This window comes from Leucopleurus acutus (assembly GCF_964270905.1).
Source record: "Leucopleurus acutus genome assembly, chromosome: 10".
Lineage (NCBI taxonomy): Eukaryota > Metazoa > Chordata > Mammalia > Artiodactyla > Delphinidae > Leucopleurus > Leucopleurus acutus.
The window spans coordinates 82,609,624-82,619,935 of record NC_139153.1 but is presented as its reverse complement, the minus strand read 5'-3'; the positions used below and the strand labels follow the sequence as shown (position 1 = coordinate 82,619,935).

Below are 10,312 nucleotides of genomic sequence, written 5' to 3'. Positions count from 1 at the left end.
CAGCATGTGGGGTCTTCCTGGGCCAGGCCTCGAACCCGTGTCCCGTGCATTGGCAGGTGAATTCTTAACCACTGCACCACCAGGGAAGCCCTCATTAACTTATTGAATGCACTGCTTTCTATTTCTGAAATGGACTGTGGACACCCCTGGCACCTCAGAGCCTCTTGCTTCTGCTTTCCTGGGTCACAACTGATTAGGATCTTTACCTAATTAGCTACTAATGTAGTATCCTGTTTCCCTCCTACCCACATCCTCTCTGAAGTGGCTCATTCTTTTGACACCTTGCTTGTTCCCTTGCTGGTAAATTAAAGACCTTTGGCATATGTTTAAGATCAATTTGTCTAATACACTTTGTTTTTAATAAAGAAGGAATCTCCTCTGACTAGTCTGAGAGGAGCATCCTCTAGTGATAGAAGGACTACAACTACTTAGCCATGTCTTGATTAGCCTGGAGAACTTAAAAAAAAAAAAAAGACTGATAAGTAAAATACAGATATTCAACATTTGTAGAAAATAAAAATTCATTGAAATGGGGAAACCTCCCAGTACCAACTACACTTGGGCCACAAAGCCATGAATTATCCCATTGTCTATCAGAGGAGACCCTTTTGAGGAATCTGCACTTCTGTACATACACTATACTTGCAGCAATTTCAGGAGACTTATTATTTATGGTCCTGAGTCTTGGAGTAAAATCCTCTGGATTAGCCACTACTAATCACATACTATCTGGCTGCTTGCATTGCACTAGGCTTCTGAATACCAGAATCCTTCAATTCAGAGTGTCCTTTGCTTCCAAGTTTTTGGCTCTTTTCATTTTTTCATTCATTTGCTCAGTCATTCATTTTAAAAATAAATTTTTGTGTCTACGAGGTGCTAGGCATGGGGATGCTGCAGTAAACCCAACCAACACAGTTTGTCCTCATGGTGCTTCCAGTCTAGCGGATGCTTCAACTGCCCTTTCTCAAACCAGCCCTAGACTAAAAAAAAAATTTAATTAAAAAAAAGAGAGAATTAAAAAAAACAGGGAGTTCCTTGGTGGTCTAGGGGTTTGGATTTGGTGATTTCACCGCAGTGGCCCAGGTTCAATCCCTGGTCGAGGAACTGAGATGCTGCAAGCCGTGAGGCGCAGCCAAAAACAAACAAACAAACAGACAAACAAACAACAACAACAAAAATCCAGTCCTTCACCTGCTAGTCCTTTGAGAAACCAGTGCCAGGCTCTCTCAGAGCCCTTTCTACAAGTCATTGCTGAGTTCCTGGTTCACCTTCGTCATTTTCCCCTCCCACAGCCGTGGCTGCTTCCTCTTCACGGCTAAGAAGAAGATGGGAGGGAGGGGCCTGGAATGAGGAGCCCAGAGCCCACCCCACCCCCAACATGCACTTTTTCTAAAGAAGAAGCAGCAGGAGAGTCGGAGAGAGCTCCACTTTATTATGGAAAGTTAAAAAAAGACAAACAAAACCAAAAAAACCAGGCAATGGAGAAGGAAGGAGAATTGGGGGAAGAAAGTTGAGGCGCCTCATTACTCACCCCACACCCTCGCAATTCAGTTCAATTGTGAACTACTAGGAGGAACAGAATTAAATAACTAGAGGGGGATACAGAGTTAAGGTTCCCAGCCTTCCCTCTTGGGGAAAACTGAGACAGTAATACTGAGCAAAGGTGGAGGAAGCCATACCCCCAGGTCACCCCAATGAGGTGACTTCAGGGGACAGGGGAGAGGATTCTTTGTGGACACACAAGTAGACGTGGCTTGTAAACCCGGGACTTTGGCAGGTGGGGCTGGGAACTGGGGGATTTTGTAAACCAGGCTGTGGTCAAGAGAGGAGGCAGGCGCTGTAAACAAAGGGGCAGTGACCTAAGGAACAGGAGGGAGAGGTGCCTGTAAATGCAGTGGGGGCCAGGTCTCCCAAGGACATGGGTACTTAAATCCCGAGAGCCTCAGGGGGCGGGTGGGGAGTCAAGGAAGGCTGTGGGGAGAGTTACCCTGCCCATGGAGATGGAGAGGGTGCTCCATCCGTACCCCCACACTGTGCCCCGTGAGTTCTGTGCTCCTCCCCAGGACTTGATGGGGATCTTGGATCACCTAGGATGCACCAGCATGTCTGATGAGGGTGGAAACTGTGCGGTTGCCTCCGCCCCCAGAAACAGGATGAGGAAAGCAAGTTGGAAGATGTGGGTTGCCCTTCCCTGCCAGGCTCATGTTCAAGGTCTGTCTGCTCTGAATCTTCTGGGCTCCAGGATCTTCAGTTCTGGGAAGGAGGGAGGTATATCCCAGTGTCAGAAGAGGGTCACCTCCGGCAAGACTCATCTGTGGGAGAGGAGGCAATAAGGATAGAGAATGAGTGAGGATCTCTGCTTCCCGCCTTCCCAACCCACTGCCCACACTGAAGGCCAGTTGGCATGTAGGAAATCTTATAATATCTTCCACATCCTGAGTGCCTGTTACTACTAGTAACAGCCATCACTCATTTAGCATGGATTCTGTGCCAGCCATTCTCATAACTCGTTTAATCTCACAATAACCCCCAGGAGAGGTTAAGTAATTTGATGTCCAGCCGTAGTTCCTAGGTGTTCTACAAAAATTACTTAACCCTCCCAACAATTCCAAGAGGTAGTTATTATTAACCCCATTTCACAATAATAAACTGAGGCCAGAGGTCAGGTGATTTCCCTGAGGTCACACCACAATTAAGAGACAAGATGGAATTCAAACTCAGGCCTGTCTGATCCAAACGCTGTATTTTTAACCACACTAGAGCGCTCAGAAAGAGGCCTGGTTTTGAAATATGGAGACCTCACGTGCACTTCGCTTCCCAAGACCTCCGTTTTCCCATCTGTGAAAGGAAGAGTTGGGCTAGAGGCCCTGCCAAGACCCTTCCAAGCGCCAACATTAAATCCTCCCCCTCCCTCCTGGATCGCAGCGCCCACTCCGAACACCAGGGGGCGCCGTCGGGCCGGCGGAGCCCGCGCTCACCCACTATCAGGGCCTTGGTGCGCAGCCCGCCCTGGAGCTCTGGCTGCAGCAGTAGCAGTTCTTCTTCATCCTCTTCGTCGTCGGGTTGGGCCGCTGGGGGACTGGAGGCACTGGGGGCCTCAGGTTCGGGGCCCAGCTCCTCCAGCACCGAACTCTCGGAGGGGTATTGGTACGTGGTCTCCAGGGCTGTCTCGCTGAAGGAGATCTTGAGCTGAGGGTGGGAGAGAAAGGGGGGAGGAGGCGAGGTCAGCAGGGGGAAGACCGCAGGGTAACAGGTGCAGGATGGAGAGTGGGGACTGGATTTGGGCACTCGCTGACTTTGTCCTCCCCAGCCACTCTGGAAGCCAGTTGTCCTTTCAGTACTCTCTCTCCAGTCCCAGATTTTCCCTCTTCAATCATATCATTTCAGAAACATTGACTTTGACCTGAGCTTTGGCGGGGGCCCAGGTGGCAGAAGTGAGTAACCCAGGACCAAGTGGGTTAGAGTGTGGGAGGCAGAAGGGTAAAAACAAATTAAAAACATGGAGATAAGTCCTGTGATCAGAACTGAGTCTTTGGGCACCCTGGGAGCAATCAGGACAGCTACCCAGAGGAGGTGAGATTTGAAAAGAGCTGGAAAGAGCTGGCTGGGAGGGATCCCCACCAAAAGCAAAGACAGGCACAAAGACAGGCACATAGCCTCGGCCCCTTGATGTTGGGGGAAACCCAGGACCCTGGTCACCAGCCCCTTTCACCCCCCTCACTCCCCTCCTCCAGCTGGAGTGGACCCACAGGAAAGGGTCTTGGGTCTGAGAGGGGAGCGGAGACCAACAGAAAAGCCCAGAGGAGAAGAGACTCTCCCCAAAACACAGGGAGAAGATGAGCCCGAGTGCCTGAAAGGTGCAGCTGGGGGAGGTGACAGGGGCAGAGAGGAAAGTCCGGGCAAACATGGCATGGGGGTGGAGAGTGCACCAGAAGGGACGTGCAGAGACAGAGGCAAATGACCAGAAGGGATCTGGACGGGGCAGAAAATCCTTCCTAAACATACTGTCTCAAGAGCAGGCGAGCCCCAGCTGCTCTCACTACCTTTTTACCCTTCCCCTTTGCCCTCCTAAGAAGCTCAGGGGGAAGGGGCAGGGTGGGATTAACTCTGGGAGCCAAAGCGATTAAGGAGACAAACAGGAGGATTCCATGTGAACTGCTCAGAAAGGTCCAGATGATCTCCCCAGGCCTCCTCTGGCGTCTGTTTGAGAAACTCGGGGCTGCAGCCCAGCACCCCTGAGTCTCTGCAGGGACTGGGGTATGAGGAGAGAAACCAGGCTGGTGGCTGCACAGGTGGTTGCTAACACCTGGGTCCCTGAGGGAAGCTAGAACTCAGAGACTGTGTGTGTCACTCCCTGGGTCCAAACCTGGCATTGGCCCCTACCTCACTGGGAGCAAAAGCCAGAGACTGGCCAAGGCCTACAGGGGGCTGCCAGTGTGCCTCTCCCCACTCCTCTCCAGCATCCTCCTCCACTCCAGCCACATTGGCTGTGATCTCCTCCAGCCCCACCAGGGGCACTCTTACCTCAGGGCCTTTGCACTGGCTATTCCCTCTGCCTGGAACACTCTTCCCCCAAATGTAGCCATGGTTCCCTCTCTCTGCATCATGCTATTATAAAGTTGTCATATTTGCTCCTCCTACCTCCTGGCCCTCTGGGTTCCACTTGTCCCTGTTCTAATGTTTTTCCATAATCACTTACCACCTTCTAACCTAACCTACCAGAGAATTTACTTATTTGTTTACTTATTTGTGTCTGCTGTCAACAGAAACGTGGAAGTTGCCACAATGGGTAAGGAAGGCTTCATCCAGACCTCAGATGTGGTCCCAACAGAGGACCAACACTGGGGGAATACTGGGGGCGGGGTCAGTCCAGTCTGTACACAGTCAACCCCCAGTCTGTGTCTGTGGAACAGCTGGCTGGTAGAATCAAGTGACAGGAACCAGACCCCTTATATCCCAGTTTCTCAAAAGGAACTAATTCTATTGCTGACAGATTTACCCAAACTTCTGGGAACCCATTTCGGTTTTCTTTTCATATCACCTTTTGAGATAACAAGCTGCGTAGTTTATGGAAAAGGATCCATTTTATTTGCTCTCCCTCCACGTTTGTCTCTTTCCCCCCACCCTGCTTCCCTCCTCACCACCCGCCCCAGCTTCTGACTGGGCTTCTCAGGAATGCACAGCCTGCATGGGGCGTGTGGGGTGGGGGGTACGGAGGGGGTGACTCACTCCTCTCATCAGCTATATAAAGTCACAAGGGGGCTGGAGAGGGGAGGGGCTGGTCTCCCTGCCAGAGGGGCCTCTGGGGAAGGGCACCAGCCACAGCCCAACCCCTGGGCTCCAGTGGCAGGGCTGGGATTTCTCTCCCAGTGGCAGGGATACATTTGATGGAATTAGCCTGCAAAACAGGAGTTATTTAGGGAAGGGGGGGGAGTGTTGGGTGGCAGGGTCCTCATATTCCTCATCTGGCAGCTGGGGACAGGACATGCCTGCCCCTGATGAGCAGGGTGCTGGGCAAGTGGAGCAGGCCTGAGGGAGGGCCGAGGGGAAGGTGTCTGGGCCTAGAGAACTCTGTGCTGCTTCTTCCCCACCCCCACCCCCACCCCGAGCGGCTGCTTCCTTATTCTCTCACCACATCCTGAGCACAGTTCTGGCAGGCCCGTGGCCCTGCATTTGCCACTCAGCCCCACCAGCCTTCCGGCCGCCCCCCCACCAGGCTTCCTGTTTGGGCGATCTGCTTCCGGCTCCCCTGCTCCCTGACCTAGGTATGGTCACCCTCACAGGTCCTGCCCTGCACTCAGACAGTCCCTGGGCTTTGGGCCCCCAAATTCACGCCTTCCCCTCTTTGCTCCTCCCCAGAGGCACAAGCCAACCTCTACAGCAGGAAGTGACTTCTCTGAACACCTCGCCCTGGTCGTTCCTCATCTACTTCCTTGCGTCTGCCCAGCCTGAAGGGGAAGGGGCTGGGAGCAGTCCAAGAGCTCAGGACAGACTCAGGGACCACAGCTCAGGGATGGGAGCTTAAGCTTCATGTGAAGATGAACTGGGGTCTCAAGTGGCCCTGAGCTTTGGTCCCTGTGCTTTCCCACTGATACTGAGGACACAAAAAGCAAGTCTGAGGATGTCACACATGAGATGAGAACTGGAGACTAGGAAGGTCTTCCCAGTCTCTGGAGAGATGTTAGATGCAGAGACCTCTCTTTCCTTAGAGTTTTTCAAGCTGGAAACTGGTGTGTGGGGAAGGACGTGGGCCAGGGCCAGGGCCAGGGGGAGAAGTCTGCTTGGCTGACAGCTTGGCTGTTGCCAACTTCCCTGCGCTGCCTTCGTCTGCTGGCCTCGGCCCCCACCCCGCCCCCACCCCACCCCGTCCTTAACTCCCATTGTACTCCCTGCTCTCAGCACAGTGCCTCCAAATTCACTTCTCTTTCTTTCTACCCCAAGAGGAGGGAGAGGCCGGGATGGCAGGAAGAGAGGGGAAAACCAACTGCTGAGCCAGTTCTGGGGACGGAGGGGAAGCCCAGGGAGGAAGGACAGGGAGGGAGTGGCGAGGGGGTATTTTGGAAGAGGAGAAGGCTCTTCTTGTCCCAAGAGAGAAGGGAGTACTGTCTGAAGCAGCGGCCCAGCTGGGGGTGTGCAACCTCGAGGTCACCCACTTCAAATGGCCTCTGTGTGCGTCTCTCCCATGGGGCAGACTCGGGGTTCGAAAGCCTTCTCTGCTCCTTGGCCGGCCCTGTTCCACTCCCCTCCCCCTGCTGTCCTGCGGTGTCCCTCCTCCGCACCCCTCGTCCTCGGGTCTGTGAGACCCTCCTCCGCTCACTTCTCCCTACAAGCCCAAAGCCACCCCTCCACCTCCCCAGGCTTCCCGCCCCGACATCCTCCCCGCTGGAAGGCTGGAAGTGCTTTTGCCCTGCGGACCCTGCCCTCACAGGCTCCAGGCTGTGGCCTCAGCTCAGGTCTCCCACCAGACGGCCTGGGTTGGGTCACAGAGTCAGCAATGGAAAGAACTGGGGGGCTGGGGGCTCAGAGCCTGAGGGAACGGAGGGTGAGCAGCCTGGGCACAGCCTGAGAGTGACACACCCAGGACGGCGCTTGCCTGCGGGGCAGCCTCCTTGGGCTGGGAAGCGAATGGAAAAGAAGGACTACGAGAAGGAAGGGTGTGTGCGCAGGGGAGGAAGAGTGGTGGCAGGAATCAACAAGAACGCGTAGACCGAGACAAGAATACAGGCGTATGAGACAGAGACAGGAACCCACAGAGAGCTGACAGTGGGCTTCTGAGGAGTCTGACTTGGCTGCTCCCTACCTGTTTGTGGTGCCTTTCAGGGGACCCCTTGACAAGGCAGCTGCGGTCGAGGCGGAGGTAGCCCCCCAGAACCAAGATCTCCTCGGCAGTTGGGTACCGCTTCTTCCCAGCCCCAGCGACTGCAGCGTCAGCTGTGGCTGGGCTGGCCGGAGTGGCAGGGGCTGCAGGGGGCACGGACCGCCGGGGGTTGACTGTGAAGGTGTGTCCGCTGCGGCGGGGGGCCCCCACCCCTGGCCCTGCCTTCACCCCATAGAACAGCCGGCTCATGAGGGGATCCCCAGGGGACTGGGGGGCAGGTGGGGCTGGGGGTGGGGGAGACAGAGGGGCTGCTGGTGGGGGCCGGAGTTCCCCTGCTTCCTCTTCCTGCTGTCTAGAGCCTCCAGTCCCAGCGTCCTCTGGTGAGAGGGGGGAGGGCACAGAGCAGCGGTTCTGCAGGGCGCTCAGAGGCCTGCCCTGAGCCCCTGCCTCCTCCTTCTCAGCTTCCCCTTCTCCAGCCTCTGCAGCGAGAGGACTCAGGTGCTTCTCGGCAGACTCTGGAGGGTCTGGTTTCTGAGTTTGAGTCTCTGTGTCCCTGGGTGTCCAATCTCGAACCTTCCCAGAGTTCAGGGTCCATTTCCACCCTTCTGTCAGCCTCAAGCCCCTCTCGCCATCCTCCGCAGGGGTGGGCCTCTGTTCTGCTGCCTCCACTCCTCCAGAACTGCTGTCTGGAGCCTCCCTTGTCAGGGTCTCTGACAACGCTGTCATCTCTTCTGGGACCATCCTTGGACTTGGCCTCTCTTCTTGTCTCCCACATTCCTCTGAGCAGTCTTTTCTTTCTTCTCCTGAGCTCAGCCTCCACTCTGATGCCTCCGGTTGTACCCAACTCTGTTCCTGAGACTCTCTGGAGTCAGGCGTCCATTTATGGGCCTCTGTCAGGCCCAACTTCTGGTTGTCAGACTCCACCGGGCTCAGTCTATTTTCCACCACCTCTTTTCTCCTGGGGCTTTGTTCTTGAGGCTCTGCCAGTCTCAGACTCCGCTCTGGAGTTTCCCCAGGGCTCAGCCTCCATTTCCTCACCTCTGACAGTCTGGAGCTCCTGTCTCCAGCCTCTCCTGGGCTCTGCCTCCAGTCTCGAGCCTCCAAAGGCCTGGGGCTCGACTCTCGAGCTCCCCCTATCCCCAGCCTCCTCTCTCTGGCTTCCCTGGGACTGAGCCGCTCTTCTCTTGACTCTCTTCCCTTGGGGCTCTGATCCCGCATCTCCCCAGGGCTGAGTCTCCGCTCCCAGGCCTCTAAAGACCCAGGCCGTCTCTCTGCAAGTAGCTCTTCACTCCGCTGCTGCTGCTGCTGCTGGCGCTCTTGCCGAATAAATCGGTTCTGGTGCACTGGCCCAATGGCTTCCAGGAGGACAGCAGACTCGTCTGGGTCTGGAGGTCCAGCCTCCGTAGTCCCAGGCGCAGGGCTAGGCTCCCCGGGAGACAGACCAAGCTTGGCCCGGCGGCGCTCCAGAAGCCCCCGCTTCCAGGCTGGCATCTGGGACAGCCGCTCCTGCTCTGCCTTCTCCCGGCCACGAACGGCTGCCTCCTCCTGCCGGCGCCGGGCTAGCAGCTGTAGCTTCCAGTCCGGGATGGTGGCCATGGTCCCCTTGGGGAGGGTGGGGAACGCTGGGGGCAGAGAACAGGAAGGAGAGGCTCCAGAGAGGCCCAGAGGGTGAGAATGGGGGTGGGAGGGGAGGTAGTGGAGCGGAGAGGTGGGACACAGAGGAGGGCAGAGGAGCTGAGGGTGAGGACAGAGGGAAAGAGCGGGGAGCAGAGAAAGGGGAAAAGCTGAGAAAGTGAAGGGGAAACTAATAGCCAAGTTGATGGCGGTCGGGGGATGGGTTGAGAGGAAGAGTGGAGATTCAGGGCAAAGAGGCAGGAGTCAGATTTGTCAGTACAGGTTATTGGGTATCAGAGACAGTCCCCAGAATGTGAGAAGAGAGAAAAACGAGAGAAGTTGGCGCGAGGGCGAAGAGAGAAAGGAGAGGCTGGACGTGAGGGGGACAGGGTCCAGGCGAGGTTGCCTCACCGCTACCCCAGGAGCGGTGAGAGTGGGAAGAGAGGTCAGGGAATCCCGCCGGAGAGGGGGCACTGGGACCTGAGGGGGTGTCGGGGAGGTGGGAGGGCGGAGAGCGGAGAGGTCTAAGGGAGAAGGGGAAGTCAGGGGGCAGAGGGGCGAGGGGGTTCCGCGGCTGCAGCCCGGCGCGTCTCAGCGTGGGCCCAGGAGGTCCGGGCTCCCCTTCCAGCTCTGCTCGGGCCACGCCTCTCCGGCCCCCCAGCCCCCACCCCTCCGCCCCGCACTCCGCCCCGAGGCGGGTCAGGGGAAATACCCTCCCTCGGGGACTTTCGGAACCCGGGTGTCGGACCTGCCGGCACGTTCCCAGAACCCTGGCGTCCACCCCCACCCTAACGCGGTCCCGGCACCACCGCCTGCCTCCCCCACCGGCGGTGCCCCGGGACCCAGGCGTGCGGAGCACCGGCCCCACACCTCTTTTTTCCGGAGCCTGCCAGTCCTGTGCCCGGGTCTTGGCTCTCACGGAACCCCGACATAGCTGGCCATCCCCACCCGGCTCTGACCGCACAGACAGGCAATCTCGGCACAAAGAGGAGACAGCCCAAGGTTCGGGCCGGGGACGGGAGCGGGGACGGGAGAGGAGACACCCCCTCCCCAAGGCTGAAGCCCCTCAGTCAACTCACACGCCGCGGGGCTCCCAGGGGAGGGGGTGCGAAGGAGCCTGACGTCCGGAGAGAGGAGGAGAGAGGAAGAGGAGGAGAGAGGGATCGAGGGAGATCCGGAGACAGGAGGGAGGGGAGGAGGGAGGGAGAGGAGGACGGAAAGAGGGAGCCAAGGAGGAGGGACGGAGACAGAGACCAGGGGACCGGGCGGGGGGAGACGGCCGCTTTGTCTGAGGACAATGGGGAGAGGGAAGGGGGCGCGGGGCGGAGCCGGGCGAGGGGGCGGAGCCTCGCTCCCTCCGACCCCGCGTGGGACTCGGCT

At 57.0% G+C, this 10,312-nt stretch overlaps 1 protein-coding gene across 1 annotated transcript; it reads right to left on the bottom strand.

Annotated features, from left to right (window-relative positions):
- Positions 1–1,414: 1,414 nt before the first annotated feature.
- Positions 1,415–8,914, bottom strand: PPP1R18 (protein phosphatase 1 regulatory subunit 18; the record flags this gene model as incomplete). The annotated part of the gene is made up of 3 exons (XM_082847118.1): positions 1,415–2,312; positions 2,979–3,189; positions 7,301–8,914. 3 exons carry the CDS (start codon positions 8,912–8,914, stop codon positions 2,293–2,295), a joined length of 1,845 nt encoding a protein of 614 aa, XP_082703244.1. The 3' UTR covers positions 1,415–2,292.
- Between the last annotated feature and the right edge of the window lie 1,398 nt (positions 8,915–10,312).